The sequence below is a fragment of the Oreochromis niloticus genome, linkage group LG17 (genome assembly GCF_001858045.2).
Source record: "Oreochromis niloticus isolate F11D_XX linkage group LG17, O_niloticus_UMD_NMBU, whole genome shotgun sequence".
NCBI classification, from domain to species: domain Eukaryota; kingdom Metazoa; phylum Chordata; class Actinopteri; order Cichliformes; family Cichlidae; genus Oreochromis; species Oreochromis niloticus.
The window spans coordinates 10,754,290-10,771,856 of NC_031981.2; the positions used below are offsets into that span (position 1 = coordinate 10,754,290).

Consider the following 17,567-nt stretch of genomic DNA (forward strand, 5'->3'; position numbering starts at 1 on the left):
ATATATACATATGCACATATATATATGTATATCAGTCTCCCAGCGTAGAAACTTGTCAGTCAAACGGTGACTCAAATCCTTCCCAAAAGCCCATAAATTCATAAGCAAAGTATTAGCAAAGTCTATAGAGCAAGGGGGCCAATTACAATTTTCCCACAGACTTCTAAACAAAAAGATATTCTGCTGGCCATTGTATAGAATCCAGGCTTAAAGCACTTCCTCATTGGCTCACTTTTAAGGCCAAGAAGCTACATCCATCTTTTATATACAGTTCTTGCTGCAACCATATTCCACCCCATATTTTCAGATTTAGGATGAAATTATTGGAGAGATGCAGATGGAACAGCATGTAATAAAAAAAATAGATGATGCACAGATGAATTTACAAACAGCTGATTCTGAAGCATCTTTTTCTGTTATTTCAAAGTGGATTTATGTATGTCTTTTGGGCCCTTTTGTCCTACCGAACATCCATTCCCATTCTTTAATTTTAACTTTAAAATTTCTTTCCAGGACAATGAGTAAAAATTTCCATGGTCCACAGAGAATATTTTATCCCCTTCCTCCCCCCCATAATGATAATCCCGTCCGTATGGGGCTTTAATCAATCTCTCTCTGTCCTCTAGCTCTCAATAAGTGTGATTTTCCCTCTTCACTCAGTAGTCTTAATCCCTTCTCCCCTTCCTCTGCCTGCCCTTCTCCCTCTTTTTCTACTCTTCTCTTTCATCTTACATTCTTTATTTCTGTTTTCTCACAGGAGGATGAAACAAATTGTCTCATTGTCATCCCTCCTTCACACTTCTCCCCTTGCTATTTCAAAGTGTATTCATCCTCTTTCCCCCAGGTCCATACACACCTCTGTTCATCCTTTACCCCCCCCCCATTCCTCCACCTAGGAGTCTCAACATTTAATAGCCAGCCCTCCCTCTGTCCATCCAAATCCCTAATTCTTACTGTTCTTCCTTTCAACCCTGCTTCTCCAGTTTTTAAAAAAATCTATTTTTAAGTTCCTGAACATAATGACATGGTTCTCCCTCAGGGTGCGAAAGAGACGGGGAAATGGAGAGATAGACAGAAATGGCCTGTGTCACACTCGAAGTAATCAATAATAGGTGCATGTCCACATAAGCCTCGACTCAGCAAGAGCACAATTGCACACGGTTCTTAGAGGAACAGAAGGAGAGGAAGAGGAGGGGTCAGGGAAATGAGAAAGGCAGGGATGTGGGCAGGACATTGATGTCGACAGGAGAGATAATGGAGCTGAGTAACAGAGAAGGGACGGAGGGAGTGAGAGATTGAGGGGAGGACGGAAAAGGTAAACAAGAAAATAGTGAGTGGAGTGGAGGGAAGGAGGTAGAGGTGTGGGTTTAGAATAGATCGTAAGAGAAGAGGAAGGAAGTAGAAAGCAGTGTAAAATGGTAGGAAATAGAAGAAGATATAGGAAGTATGTGTTTTAATGCATGTGCTGGGTGGGTTGCATTAACAAATTATCAAATCACAATAAATCAGTGTTGATAATATTATAGGCTCTAATGGACAAGTGGACCTCACATGTTCACACTATAAGCTAGTCTGAAAAACATTGTTCAGACCACTTGATAATGTCCAGATCAGAAAGCTCAGATTGTGCATTACTGTTGATTGTTTTACCCCTTAGTGTCTGTTAATCAACAAAAAACAACACTGCATTTGGGCTGCCTAATGGCTTCCAGACAGAAAGATGAATATGTTATACTAGTTCTATTTGTAGCAGGGGCAGATCTAAAGGGGGCAAGGGGGAGCATCTGGCCCCCTGCTGTAGAACCTTGCCCCATCCAGCTGCCGCTCCAACTTTTATGTCCTTAAAATACTTTTCGTCTGTGCAAGACTGCCATTGTTTTGTGAGTGAGTACTGCAGGGTGTGAGCAAAGTTTTTCTGCTTTAAAACTTGTAAAGAAATCACCTTGTCTTTGTTTTCTTAGACGAGATAATGATACTTTAAATGGTTTTTGTGGATATTTTGGTAATTTGCCCCTGCTTTTCCCCACCATGTAAAGTTTTCTAGATTTTCCACTAACCCATCGTGGATACTACAAAATTTGTAGTATTAAGAGCTGTGCTTTGTACAACTGTACACGTGGCAAAACAAAATGGGAAGGATACTTTGGCTTTAGCTAGGTGGTTAGTTGCTAAAGTCTCTTTACATTCTTTTACTGGAAATTGCTAGCTAGAGCCTCCTTTCCAACTGTGTCATGAATATGGTGAAAGACAGGAAGCAGGAATAGTCAAGGATCAGACTCTTGTCTTTCAGGTCTCTCAGTCATCAAAAAGCAAGTTTTATGACTATAACCTAGCCTAGCCTGGCACAGTGGGCATTGTTATAGTCTGAGCCTGACATTACAGGCTATATTTATCAAAAAACTGCAACGAAAAAACTCCTTAAGTTTCACAAATTTTACTTTGAACGAAAGTTTCCATTTTCATAGATTCCCTCCATCATGCAGGTTAACTTGCGCATCTGCCATGAATTCATGAAAGTGGAGTCAGACCTATATTATTAAGTTTGTTTATGGAAACAGTGAACGTGTCTTCCCGACAGTCACCTTGTGTATCTGTCATTATCGTGCCAATAACCTATCAACTGTCCAGCTGTGCAGAAGCTGGAAAATATAAGCGAAAAGCATGAATAAACCCTGAACAATCTAACCCAGTGACTGATGAGCATTCCGATCATTAGCCACAATTCCCTGAAATCATTCATTTAAACTGCTCTAAAGTGTGGGAAGGAAAAGAGCGTTGGTGAGGTGACAGAAAGAAAATGGATATTAAAATGTGCTCTTAAAGAAAACTGCTGCTAAAAAGGCATGGCCTCTGAGTCACGAAGAAACGTGGAAGAAACACAATTAACACCATTAACACCAAGTCTTTGTTTGTCTGCTTTTCTATTTAACCTCCCTGCTATGGGATGTCCTTCGTAACCGCAGTGCGGGCATGCTGTTGAACATTAGCATGTGGGTGACTCGGTGTCCACTCTGGTGTATGTTTTGTTTATATTTTTGAGGCTTTATGCGTGCACGTCCTGTGTACTGTGAGTACCTCTGTCTCTGGAGATAGAGATCCAAAATCCTCCGCTTTTCCTCCTCTGTTACCATGACAACTGCTGCTGCTCTCAACAGGTCAATGGGGCCTGTCTAAGCTCACACAAGCACACACTCAGATTAGAGAACACACAGCAACACTCTTGAAGAACACACACGTACTTGAACACAGATGATAAAGGACTAAAACACAGACACACAGTGCTCTCGCGTGCTGTGTAATTATATCCTGGAAGCATTACCTGCACGCTGCAAGGTCAGCGAGAGAGACATCTTCCTAACTACCACGTTCTCTATATGAAATCACACTAAGTTGTAATTTTCAAAAGGTGTTATTTAGCGCATTTACAAACAGACACATGCATGCACTCACTTCCCAGCTACAGCTAATAAACTGCACAGGCTTACATGAAGAATTGCACTGTTCGTATGCATTTTTAAACTCAGGAAACCAGATATCGGGATATCAGCATAACGAGTAACAATGTTGACCTAACTCTCCTCAATAGTATAAGTATTGTCCAGATTCCTTACGGGCTTTTGAAAAGATAAGAGATTATCTGAGTTATTGTAAACTATTTGGCGTTTATGTGATCCAACTGTATAGAGAGAAGCTTGGGAAACAGCTTCAGGTGTACTAGGATGCAATCCCAAAGTGAAATTCTGTTCCAAGCAACACAGTTAGCCTGTCAGAATGCAGAATTTATATATATATTTATGTATATATTTGTGTGCTGCTGTCTGAGGCATGTAGCACCCAGGAAAATGTTACATTGTATCAGCCGTAAAAGCCTCTCAGCTTCATGGATGTTGATTTCAATTTTATTTACTGTGGTTAATTTTAGAGCTGTCAGTTTGCTTGGAGCAAAATACTGATTTCCAGTGATATTTCTTTTTTTCCTTTGGTCTTAAAGATGCATATTGCTATTGTTGTTATGCTAATTAATGTACGTTATGAATAGATTTGGTACAGACCTCCCGAATTTCCTCCAAGTGTTGCTTTGCTCTCAACAGCACAGCAGACAGTAGATTTATTATCATGCTGATGGAAGCAGACCTCAAGGGTTTTTTAAATTATGGGTCAGGAATGCAGAATGAGTCACAGGCCTATTTTTCAGTGGGTCCCCACATGTCTGAAGTGAGTTTAATGAGCCCTTGGTAGAAGGGTGAGTGATTAACTTTGATGCATTTTGGTCCCAAGCTGAATGAGCTGAATGATCTCGTGGCTGATGATGTTCAAGAGTCAATTCTTAATCCAAACATAAACAAAACATTTGCTTGATGGTAATAATGTGAAGATCTTTCTCTTTTATGTGTTTACAGTGCTGTTCTTACAACAGAAGTTAAGCCTCTGAAATGAATAGGTCTGTTTCTAGTGAGGCCACACACAGCAGATTATCAATGGTGCAAGTAGTATGATTGCTAAAGTTGTTGGGGCCATTTTTTGGGGCCCATTTCTTATCTGTCATCTAAACCTATTGCAAGCAATATTTAAGAAGACTATAAGGCTGTTGATCCGTAGACCTCGTTGGGGTTGGGATTAAAACCAGAAAATCGAAAATAAATTCAGACTTTTGCATCCAATTCTTGTTTTTTTTAAAAGTCATTAAAGTTGTGTGCTGCAGAATCATTCCACTCTGGAAAAGAACAATTCAAAGAAATCATTAAAAGCCCCCAAATTACTATGGCATTCATGCCCCTGATGAATGCATGTAAACTTCTTACCACATCTGAATGTTGATTTATTTTTCACATCTGCAACTCAGATTGTCTAAAAAAGTTTATGACAGGCCAGACAGATCCGTGCTTTAATGATTTCTGCGTCAAATTCTGACCCTACCATCTGAATGTAGCAGCAGAAATTGAAACTCATCAGACCAGGCAACATGTTTCCAATCTTCTATTGTTCAATTTTGGTGAGCCGATGTGAATTATAGCCTCAGTTTCCTGTTCTTAGCCGACAAGAGTGGCATCCAGTGTGGTCTGGCAATTCCTGTAGCTCATCTGCTTCAAGGTTTTATGAGTTGTGCTTTGGGTGACGCTCTTATGCAAACCTTGGTTCAACAAGTGGCCTCAACCATGTCTACATGTCTAAATGCAATGAAGTGCTGTCAAGTGATTGGCTGATTAGATTAATTTACCAGTTGTAACAGCACCTGCCAAACTGCCACTTCCAAGTCCAACAGTCAGATTCGGTGTAGTGAATAATTAAACCCTGGTCTCAAGGACAAAAAAAACCCCCAACTGCTTTTGCGGTATGATGCAATATGTTAGTGTCAGCTAATATGTATGACTTTGCTGATGGTTTGTCTTCAGGATTGGAGGTTTTGACAGCCCGAGTCATCAGTACATTGCTGTTTACATTATACCTTGAGGTCTGGAGTCTAGACTAATTTGATATGCAGCCGAGAGTGAAGGCAGACAGGAGGGGAACAAAGTAAGAAAAGGAAGGTAAGAATAGAAGAAGAGGGAGGGCAAGAAGAAGGTGGAGGGAGGTGACAGCAGTGGCAGTTTGTAATTGTGTTGATGAAAACCAGAGCTCCTCTATCTCTCCTTCACACTCTCTCCCTTTCTTCCTCTTTATCTGTAGCTCTCCTCTCTCTCCCACCCCTCTCTTTCTCTCTCTCTCTCTGAGGCCCAAAATAATGAGGTCACTCCCCTCTGAAGGACCGTTCCAAATAAAAGCCCTCTGTGTCTCTCCTCTCTTATTCCATCTCGCTCTCACTCTTTCCTCATCCCGTCTTCCACGCGACAGGCCTGCTCCTTGCCGCACCCATATTAGGCCATGCAGCGTCTCTCTAACCCTCCTCTCCCTCCACTACACACAAAGAGGTCTCTAAGTAACCCAGTGTGTGTCATTGTTAACAAAAAGCCAAACTCACTGACTTTGATCTCTCTCCATGTGTACACTCCTTGTGCACTCTGCGATGTTTATATATACCTATGCTTATGTAAAGATGTATTACTGTGGTTAAAAATACCTCTCTGTTGAAACGACATGCCTAATATGAAGACTTTTTCTATACAAGGAGGTCAGAAACCAGACTGTATATTATTTTTTTGCTTTCCATCACAGATTTTAAAACCAACTCTGAGGTAGATATATTGATATTTTACAACCTCCAAAAGCAGTACAAATGTGTTTGACTCAGTTTAATGTTTTTAAAGTCTACTCAAGTAAACCAAGATAATCATTGCTGTGTAAATGCCTCTGTATCTCTTGTTTTGTGTACACTATTCCACCTTAACTTTTCACTCAGACCATTTGAGATCATTATCCTGATGACAATTTTTGCCAACTGTGTGGCCTTAGCTGTCTACATCCCCTTTCCCGAGGATGACTCGAACGCCACCAACTCCAACTTGGTGAGTAGTGCATGATATTTAAGCTCTTTTACAGCTCAGTATGCTCGCTTGCGGCTTGGTATAATAGATGCTGCTTGGTTCACTGGGTATGTTTTTGCAATCCTGTTGCTTCGGCCTGACACTTGAGTTTCCTTGTGTTTGCAGGGGGTGATTCATTAAGCAATTCATTAGCAGCATTTGCTGTTTGTCCCTAGCGTTCTAGCGTGTAATTTGCACATTTCCGGTTGATTCATCCTTGTATGATTTAGTGTCATGAACTGTATGAGGTTTTGCCAAGTTAATGAAGGTACAGCATAAGAATGAGCGAGTGAAATTAATGAAAGGCAGAAACCTTGGGGAAAATGAGCATGGAATTACCCTAATTTTTTGAAAAGGTTATTGATTATAACTTTTAACTTCAGTTCAGAGTTGTATGAAATATACAAAGCTGTGTGGGTTAATCTGATCAAAGATGAGGCCTCATTTTTTGTGTGCAAAAACATCATGTTGGTCTGCATTGAGGAACTTTTGTTGGTGGTCTGACTTGACTTGTTTTAATTGGCTGATTTTCTTTCTTCTTTCATATTGTACTAAATGTTACATATTGAAGCAAAAATGGGTTACTAATAAAAAGAGATTTACAAATTGTACTCTTGGATTGTCCGTTCATATGTTAAGAGTAGATAAAAAGCTTTGTAGTAAACCTTTGAAAAATTTAAATGGGTTTCAGAGCTACACTGACAGTACCCACAGTGATGACGCGTTAAACTCAGCCATGATTTCGATAAGCTTCTTGTGATGTCAGGAATGCTTGGCTTTTTCAGTCATAAAGTGTCCAGCTATACAGTGTCCAAAATAGTCATGATTATGTTTCCCTTGTGAGTTTGATACACTACAGTATACAGCGTCAGCTTTCTCCTGTTCCTTACACGCACCCTTTTGTTACTGCCATTATTCCTTTTTAACAGGTCTTTAGTGGATTGAAGTGTTGTGTACTTCATTTAGCAAATCCCGTATCTGTGGTGAAGCTGCTTTTCTGTCTTTCTGTGAAAATAACGCCTGATGTATTGATCTTTTGATTATGTGGTCAGTTTTGTTCTGCCTGACCGTGCTTGGGAAACAGCTGAACCAGTTTTCACAAAGCATTTGATGTGACTTACACTTCCCCCTAAGAATCCTTCAGCCTAGCCATGAGTTTGTATTGAGAAATCCTCTATTTAGCCCTCCTTTAGCACACTTGATTTTCATGCCATGTCACAATTCTTCACATTTAACTTCTCAGCTTCTTGTGTTTTAAAATGTTTGCAAGGGCTCAAAGGATTTCCAGGTTTCTATAACTGATATTCAGCATGGTTCCAAACTTTTAGACTCGACTGTACATGTGATTTATGTGCATCACATATGTGTGAATGTGTGTGTCAGCTGGCAAATATATGCCAGTGTATAGTTACAGGGTTTTTCCTGGCTCGAATCTCTAGGGCTTGACTGTGACTGTTAAAATAGTGAGTCTATTTTAACTCATGTGACAGAAATCTATGCATTTTCTTGTTATTTCATAGAATTCTTCTGTATTTGGTTAAAAACGAATGTTAGTATAATGTTGGTGATTTTTCCTTTGGCTCTGGCTAACACCTCTTTGGGAGATGCCAAAAAATCCTGTATGCAGACAAAACCTTATAGTTAGAGGAGACTAATCCATCTGAGGCCTTTTAACATCTGGCGCTCTGTTTCCAACTCTTTCTTTCCTTCTTTCTAAGGATATCTTGTACAACTCACACTTTACTATGGCATTTCCACACATCTCTACATGCTTTGCTGCATGTTTGGAGAATGGCTCCGTCTTGTCTTCTGAATACAAATAGCAGAAAAAGAGGCCCCGTTTAGGCTTTTTTCACCTCACATACAATGTTGTGTTGGACTTACAGCACATCTGTGAATGATTAAATATTTGTTTTTATTTGTTTTACTGTATGCCAACCCTCTAATTTCTCACATAAAGATACGGTGTCAGAGCAGGTGCATATGAGTCAGCAAACAGACAGCTGTTTTTTATCTTCTAGATCCATGCCCATCACCTACTCTCTCTGCTTATCACACTTTGCTTTTTACCTCTTTAATCATACTCTTTCATATAATTTGAAAGGTTCTATTTATGTTATCAAACCGTTAATAAGATTAGCAGCACAGACTGTCAGAACTTGATCCTTCAGAGGCATCGAGAAAGGCTGAACTTTCAGGTTATATAGTCAGGTGAAAAGCAGCTAGCACAGTCATTCGTGTTGGAAACCCAAATGGAAATTCTGTTTTATGTAAATTATTATTTTGTCTTTCAGTGCAGAAGAGGTTTTTACTTGAAATCTGAACTGTATAATAAGTCTCTCAGTTTTTCCCAGTGTACGGAAGCACCATGAAGAGGGCTTTAATGTTCCGAAACCGTATACAGCACAAAGCCCTGGCACACTGTGAGGAACACTGTTAGATAAAATGCAAGGCCTCCTAAACAAAACTACTGTCAAGTCATATATTTTTTAGCCAAGTTTTTCTTTTTTTTCTTCTTTTGGACCCTACGGGTGGCCCCTCCCCTCCTCCTAAGTTAATGAACAGATACAACACACACAACCACTACAGCTGTGCTCAATTAGTTTTATAACCTTCTGACAGACAGGAAGCAGTGCGCAGATGGACCAGAGTCTTAAATATACAGGCGAACCATGTATATGTAAGTGTCTGTGTCTGTGCAGTATTAACAACTAGACAACTTGAATCAAAAAGTACTTCTTTTTTTTTTTTTAGGGGGGGGGGGGGGGAATAGATCTATTGCACAGCTGTCTGGCTGATTAATGTGTGGAGGCATCAGTGGTTCAGATCTCGTTTCACTCAGACACAGATGTTGTCAAATGTGTGACGGTACAAAAAATATGGTGGTGGAAATATTCCTCGGAGGTTTTGGTGCATATTGACATCATAGCATCACACAATTGCTGCAGATTTGTCAGCCATGCATCCCTGAGGCAAATCTCCCGTTTTACCACATCCCAAAGGTGCTCTATTGGTTTGAGATCTGGTGACTGTGGAAGGTATTTGAGTGTACTGAACTTACTGTTATGTTTAAGAAACAAGTTTGGGATAATTTGTTACATCTGTTGGAGTTTCCATAGTTGGTACTAAGGGGTAAAAAGTGTACCAAACAAATATCCCCTATCCTATTACACCACCGGTAGCAGCCTACACTTTGATACAAGATGGGATTGATCCATGCTTGCTGATTATGCCAAATTCTGACTTTACCATCTGAATGTTACAGCAGAAATCGAGGCTCTTCAGACCAGGTGGCGTTTTTCCCAATCTTCTATTGTCCAGTTTTGGTAAACCTTTGTGAATTGTAGCCTTAGTTTCCTGTTTATTAGCTAAAAGGACTGGCGCACTGTGCGGTCTTCTGCTGCTGTAGCCCGTCTGCTTCAAAATGTGATGTGTTGTATGTGTCTCAAAGATGCTCTTCAACAAACCTTGCTCCTAACAAGTGGTTATTTGAGTTATTGTTGCCTTCCTATCAGCTCAACGCACCCTGGCCGTTCTCCTTTGACCTCTGGTATCAACAAGCCAATTTCACTCAGGGAATTGCTGCTCACTAGGTAATCTGTCAGACACCAAGGAGCATGAGGCAGTAAAAGGCACTTAAATCACATTTCTTCTCTATTCTGATGGTCAGTTTGAACTTCAGCAAGTTATCTTGACCTTGTCTACATGACTAAATGTGACAGGCTGGTTAGATATTTGCGTTTATGTGCAGGTGAACAGTACCTAACAAAGAGGCCAGTCAGTGTATTTCTGTCTTTATTCAAACATCTGGCACTAAACCGATACATACACCATTTAATGCTTTTTCAATGTTTTTTGGTGTTTTTTTTGTGACAAACACATGTCAGAACGAAAACATCATATTTAATAACAGTGCCTTCATCTGATATTGCCATGAGGGCCACTTAAGCATGTTCTCTTTATGTTTACACTATTTAACAACTGGCCCTATTGAGCTTTTTTTTCATTGTGTTTGCACAGCAGTAATTAAACCAAAGACTGCCAGAATCCATATTACTTTCCACTTCTTAATTTGCCAGAGTGTCTGTTGTGATCCTCATTATATTCACATAATAATTTAGAGGATGGCTTTATCCAGAGCTGCTTTGATTAAGGACACTAACGGCCCAAATGACTCTTAATGCACATTTAGGAAGAGGGAACCTGTGACCATATTGTTTAACCAGCAGGAAACTCAGTGGCATGATCATTCCCGTTACACTAAGATAAGTTAGTGTCACCTTTCCAGTGCTGCAGACTGTGAGGCAGCCCTATAATGTTAGTTTGAACCACGGGAGTCTTTTTAAATACTGCCTTCCTCACAGTTTAACCTTAACCTTTTGTGTTGTTATTTAGTATTGTTGTAGCATTTCCCATCCTTGTTGGATATTGCTGCCATTCATTTTCTTTCCCATGTAGCTTATCACTAAGTGTTTAGTCCTGTGTGATTTTGTTTGTTTACCAAAAACTTTATTTCTTTCCATTTCTCCTTTTTTAATAAAATTATCCTGCTGGTTGCATATGGCTGTTGCAGTTTGGAATCCATTTGCACAAGTTTCTGCCTTACCGTCTTTGCTGCAGTAATGACACACTCCCAAGCTACGGGTTTCTCTTTTTTTGTATCCACAATTTAGTCCACCCAATGATCGATGCCACCTGTCATCAGTCCATTCCTGTGATCTTGTCTTCTTAAGTTTTTTCATTGGCATTATATAAGAAGAAGTTGCAGAGTAGCTGACGTCAACTACAAATGGAACTGAGGAATATTCAAAATGTTCTTACAGTTATACTTTTAAGTATACTTGTAATAATGTATTTATAAATATACCCCCCCCCCAACCCTGCGTTTAATCATACCTGAGTTTCAGATTCAGTGTGGCACCCCCTCAGTAGGTTTGCAAGTCCTTGTTATGTAATACCACAGATCTGTTGTATTTCTTCCAGTTCAAGATTTCTATTTCTGTCTGCATCCCATAATGTGCCGCTCTGTCTCCTTGACGACATGCCCAATAATAGCAGCAGGAGAGGTTGTCATGGATATGGTAACCGTAGTGATGCGCCTCATCTGTCCTTGGTTACAGATGGGAAGGATAGGAACCAACGTGTGAGAAAGTCTCTTCTCTCAGGGAGGATATATATGCTGCACTTTGGATCGTTCAGTTTAGCGACCACATTTTTTCCCTTTTTTTTTTAACTGTAAAATTTTCTTTTTTAAAATGTGAGGCTAAATTTAAACACATTCACTTCACCGCTTCTCTCTTTCCCCCCAACGCCTTTGTTCTATTCAGTCACATTTTTACTTCGCTGCTCTGACTAATCAGATCAATATCTTTTAGATTGACAGAATAATGTTGCCATAATACAACAATTAGCTAATCGATACATCAGACTAGACACTGAGTAATTGAGAGGAGGGGTAAGAGAACTACTTTCAGCTCACTTTGGCATCCTGTGTGCACAGTCACACATAACTGGTTACATTTCTTTTGCGTTGCACGAGGGGTATAGTTGTGTGTATCTGTAGTGCGTGATGGAGTCTTCAGTGTTGGATGAAGTAGCTGCCAGCTCTGCAGAAGACGTGTGAAATGAGCACCTTTGTATGAATGAATCACCTGTTTGAGGGTAATGGACCCCGGCACATCTCATACACACTCCTACCCAGTCTCTGTGTCTCATCTTTGCTTTTCTATACAGACAGCAGTATTTGTTAACACAGTTAACAGTTGGTTTTTTTTAACCAAACAGGATTTTTCTCTTTTCTTAAAGTTTATGGTGCTAAACTATATTGAGTGACACATTTTTGCTTTTTAACCACCTCCTTTATTTATGGTACAGGTTTTGCTACATATTACAACAACTAAAGTACTGCCTGTCTGCTAGTCCGCAAACTCCCATACAATCAGGAGTTGAAAAACCAAATGTCCCACACTGGTACATCTTAGGTCCCTGAAGGTTCTTATCTATATCAGATATTATGATGTAATCATAATGCCTAGCAACCACCTACCAAAGGGCTAAAATAACTCATTTTTAGCATTTATGCACCTCATAAAAGCTTCATGTTATTTTAATTTCACACCAATCTAAGTTATATCGACAATCCTTGAATATATGTGTGTATATATGTCTTCATATTATAACACCCTGCCTGCCAAACACTTAACAATGAACTAAAATGATATTTACATGGCAGAGCAGGACAAAGGTATAGGCATCTACGATTAATTCACTGTACATAACTTCAAAATTCATCTCTGATGATTGCATAACAATTTTTTTATTGGCTGTGCCTGTTCAATTTGAAAGTGCATTGTATTTGCTAAGATTTTACCTCTTGATGGGCCTACATGTATCCTCTGGATTAGTTTTCTTTTAATTAAAGTAATGAAAATTCCATTACCCATTAGTATATATTATGTATATTGCACATAGTTATTAGGTATTATGTATCACTGGAGCTAGTTGGACTTAAATAGGCAGTTAGCTCTCTGGACAGCAGAAACCCAAATTGAAAGCTCCGCTGCCTTCCTTCACCCAGGTTTACTGTGTTGATCATGACACTACGAACCACTTCTTTTTTTTGCAATTGCATAAGGTCCCTTTGACAAGAACCTTTTACAAGGTGAAATTATAGAGTGGCATAGTTTGAAAAGCTGCTTCTTTGGTACTTAGAGTAAGCATTTGCCTAGATAGGTTTTCTTACCTGCCCTGGGCCAGTCAGCCATTGCTTATGTTAAATTCTGACCTGCATGTTCCTCCAAATATTGCCTGGTAAACTCTAGACTCTCCACTTGTCCTTCTCCACTTGTCTCATCGTCATCTCATCATTTGTGCTGTAGAGGATCAAGTTGACATGCTGTTCCATTGGGTGCTACTCTGCTGGTTGCTAGGAATGTCTAGAACGATCAGCATCTGTCTTTATGTTCACTTATCTAACCACACTGGGTCTATGTTTTCTTTTAGTGATGGCAGTTGTTTGCGTGTATGTGTGTGTGTCCTTGAATAGGCTCAGTGGAATATAGCCCATCCATATGGATCCAGATAAGGATTTAGCTTTAGTGTGTATGTGTGTGTGTGTGTGTGTGTGTGTGTGTGTGTGTGTGTGTGTGTGTCTATCTTGGGCGGGGGGGGGGGGGTTGTTACACAGAAAATGACATAATTAATGTTAACTTTTAAGCAAGAGATTGGAGCAACTAGGTGGGAGTGAAGGATGTTTTTGACTGACCAAAAAAATGAACCTAAGATTATCTGTTAATCGAAAGGTTGGCGGATCGATCCCTGACTCCTGTAGCTTGCATGTCAAAGTAACCCGGGGCTAGATATTAACTCCCAAGTTGCCCATGATGCCAGAGAAAGCACTTAGGCATAGATAATGTATGAATGTGTGTGTGAATGTTGCTTGAATAAGACTCAACTGAGTAGAAGTTGTTATGCAAGTACCAGTCCATTTACTGAATTAAAACTTTTATATTTATTCTTTTATACTTTTTAAAACTTTTTATAGGATACCACACCTGCAACAAGTGAAACTTTTCCCTCCTGTATATTTCAACTGCACTAGAAGTAGAAGACCACATAAAGCCACAGAACAGTGTCGCCGAGTACTAAAGCACATAGTGTGTAAAAGGCTCTGCTGACAGAATTCCAAACTTCCTCTAGCATTAAGATCACCATCAAAACAGTGCACCAGCAGCTTCATGGTCAAGCAGCTCCTGTAGGTGTAATGTGTTGATGGCCCAGTACTTTTGTCCATATAGCTGCCTGTTTAAAGGAAGCTTTTCCTGCTGCTGTTGCTAAGTGCTTGGTGAAAAGGGGTCATTTGATAGTTGGGGTTTTTTCTCTATTTTTGTAGGGTGTTTGCCTTACAATAAGGGCCTGACATGACTGCTGTTGTGATTTATAAATAAAATTGAATTGAATTGAATAGCATGCAATGCAGTGTGAAATACAACCGGTGACTCTTGCAGCCACAGCCAGCACTTGCCACTAGCAACCCACTGTTACCTGCAAATGGTTTGGCAATGAACAAATTGCTTGACATACGCACAGGGAAGGGCTTTTTTTTCTTTCTTTCTGATAGAGTGACTACTATGAAATGTGTCTGATCATCTTCATCAGGGTAAATTAATCCAGTACTTTGTGTACTAGCAAAGACAAAAAATGTAGTTGGCATGCAGTATTTCCATACATGGTGCTTGGCCACATGGAAGAGATACTGGATTATAGCTCCCAACTCTCTCCCAACTCATCATCACAGTCTTGACCTTGCAGGATAGTGCTTGAGAATAGACTTTTGCCAGATGAGGAAGTAAATGTGGAAGTAAATACTTTAAAAAATTATTTTGGTTAGTGTTTGGTTGATCTAGCTACCAAAAATGATCGTTAAAACATGAATGATCAATAATCTACAAGTGCATTATTTAAAAAAAAAAAAAAAGGAAAAAGGGAGCTGATCCTTTGCCTACATATTCTTTGTATTCCAAAGGAAATCTTTTTAGGAAGAGTACAGGAAATACAAAGACGCTTTTCCATGAATTTAAGTGTTTAGCAATATCTGCTTGTGTAGTTAACCATTTTCACACTGGGCAAATTTATTTAGCCCTTTAAACTTTACACATTATACGTTTGTGCCGGGGGAAAAAAAGTGTGTTTCAACACTCAGTTTGTTTTCACACTGTTTTGAAAAGCTTTCATGGCATGGCTGTTAAATGGGAACCATTTGACTAAAGCAGAACATTTTATTATTTGCTTTGGTGATATCATTGTTTTGAACTGAAACTACACTTAAGCAAGAAATTTTCTTCCTTGCTGCCTCAGTCTGCCCCTCCCTCCCTGAGTCTTTCTCTCCTTCCCCTTGCTGTGCTCCTCTACCTCTTATAAAAATGAAAGATAAAGACTAAATGATGGCAGCTGTGGCACCGCATCCATTACAGCACCGCCCGTCCCCTCCTCCCCTTTTCCTCCTCCCTTACTTTTTAATAGTCCCATTTTGATGATAAAGATTAGGAGATTTCCACACAAACCTCCTGACCTCTGCCTCATTTTTTTCTCTTCTTTTTTTTTTTGCATGCATCTTCCTTTTTTTGTGAAAACACTGTCTCAAGCATGTACTTCATGATTCCTGAGCAAATCCCTGGAAACTATCCTATCCTACACCCCCTGCTTATGCCAAATCTGCATAACACAAACCCCTGCGAGTTCTAAGCTATGTCTGTGTGTATATTTGTGCATGTGTGTGTGTGTATTCGGTGCATTTTTTGTGTGGGAGGAAATATATAGGATGTACCATACATGCTTGTAGATTTGAATTACTGCATTGGCATTCGGTGCTGGAGTAATTTGGCAAGTGAGTAATGCTAAATCAGGTCAAATGAGCCTTATGAAACTAAAATAAAGTTTTCCTAACGCTCATGCCAATGTAGGAAACAGCATTACATAACTGTCTGAAATAGTTGATGCAGAGGTGCATTTTTTTTTTAATCATTTGTATGACGTTCCAGATGTGCCAGCAGTAATGTGGAGAGAGACAGAGAGGCGGTGAGAAAGACAGGGTGACAGAGAAGGAAGAGAAAGAGATAGAGCAGGATATTTTTACTGAGCTAAAAGTGTCCACCTCTGCCTCACTTCGACCCACATTAGAGCTCACACAGAGCACGCAGGGAGATGAAAGAGTTATGTCTCTGTCCATCACTGAAACTCTGGTTCTCACTGCAACCTTTCCACAGGGAGCCGTGTCAGTCTTAATGTCCCCATTTCTGTCAGGAGCGTACTTGTCTTAGTTTGCTATTATGACAAATACGGTCGGCTTAAACTTAATGGCTCCTCTGACCAGTAGGAAAAGCAGTTCATTATGGTAAGAGCAAACAAATCACAGAGCAGAGCCAAACATTACACATGTGTTGTGTAAATGTAATTATTGCAACATGCATAGAACGTCATAGAAATAGCGATAAGATTGTGCATGAATCAGCATGAGATTAAATAATGAATGAGTGATCACTAAGACAGCGGGTGGTGCAGAGGTTAGTTTCAAGTTCTGAATAAAATATAATGTTTAATTTTACTAAACCGCCCTGGAGAAATTTGAATTCGACCCATCTATATTATTTCAACTCTGGCAGCCACATTGCTCCCAAATTATCAAGGACAATGTAATGTGCACTGTCACAGATGGAGGTGGAAGGCAATGAATGACTTTTAAAAATGCTCTTTAAAAAAAAAATAATCATTTTGTAAACGTAGGTTGATATATGACAAGGCAAGTTTATCGCTTTTTTAAGTAGAGAGGCAGCTTTTACAACATTTCAGGGACATGTGTGTAAAAGCAAAAATGTACATATTAGTTATTCCATTGGTTTCTTAAGTCTGAAGTCCCCAAGCAAAGTAAAGAGCAAATGCAACCCATCAATAATGACACTTTGGCTTGGATCAACAGTTCCATACCAGTGTCTATTTAGTAAGCTGTGTTCTGTACTGTGACTGGGAGTCGTTCCCAGAAAGTTGATTCTACTCAGATCGACGTAGGATTTTCAGTGCAAGGAACATTTCGTCGCTCATCCAAGTGACTTCTTCAGTCTCGACTGACTGCACGTTTCCCCAACCTCAGAAAAAGTACAGGTGCATAACAACCAAAACTAGCACCATTTGCCTAACAATGAGCAATGAGCTTAGTTTCACGATTACTGATGCGCAAACTGACTGAGATTCTGGGAGTTGCTGCAGTCGTGGCATTTTGAGATCTTACAGTGCTGTGATTGAAGACACTTTCTAGGATTTCCTTACCTGGATTATTGAGCATGTGTCAGGACACTGTGAGTCATTCTTTTATGTGCAGTCCAGCCAGATTTAGACATTTATTAAATTTGATGATGTAGGACAGCGGTCCCCAACCCCCGGGCCCGTTTGGTACCGGGCCGCGAGAGTTGAGGCTCGGGTGTGAAATTTATGGTTTTCAGGGTTTTTATCGGTTTTTAGCATTATTTTTGTAATAGTTTTTATCGTTAACTCGGTTTCCCTGGGTCTTTTCCCGTGTGTTGTGAATAAATCTTCTTTTTTTGGTACTGGTAC

General features: G+C 39.8%; 1 protein-coding gene across 13 annotated transcripts in view; it reads left to right on the forward strand.

Moving 5' to 3' along the window:
• The window catches only part of cacna1c (calcium channel, voltage-dependent, L type, alpha 1C subunit), a 228,238-nt gene that overhangs the window by 67,617 nt on the left and 143,054 nt on the right, over positions 1 to 17,567 (forward strand). For all 13 annotated transcript variants that reach the window (XM_025899651.1, XM_025899656.1, XM_025899663.1 and 10 more), the window contains exon 3: positions 6,338 to 6,443. In XM_025899651.1, the coding sequence (XP_025755436.1) occupies positions 6,338 to 6,443 (106 nt within the window). The remainder of the gene's footprint in view (positions 1 to 6,337; positions 6,444 to 17,567) is intronic.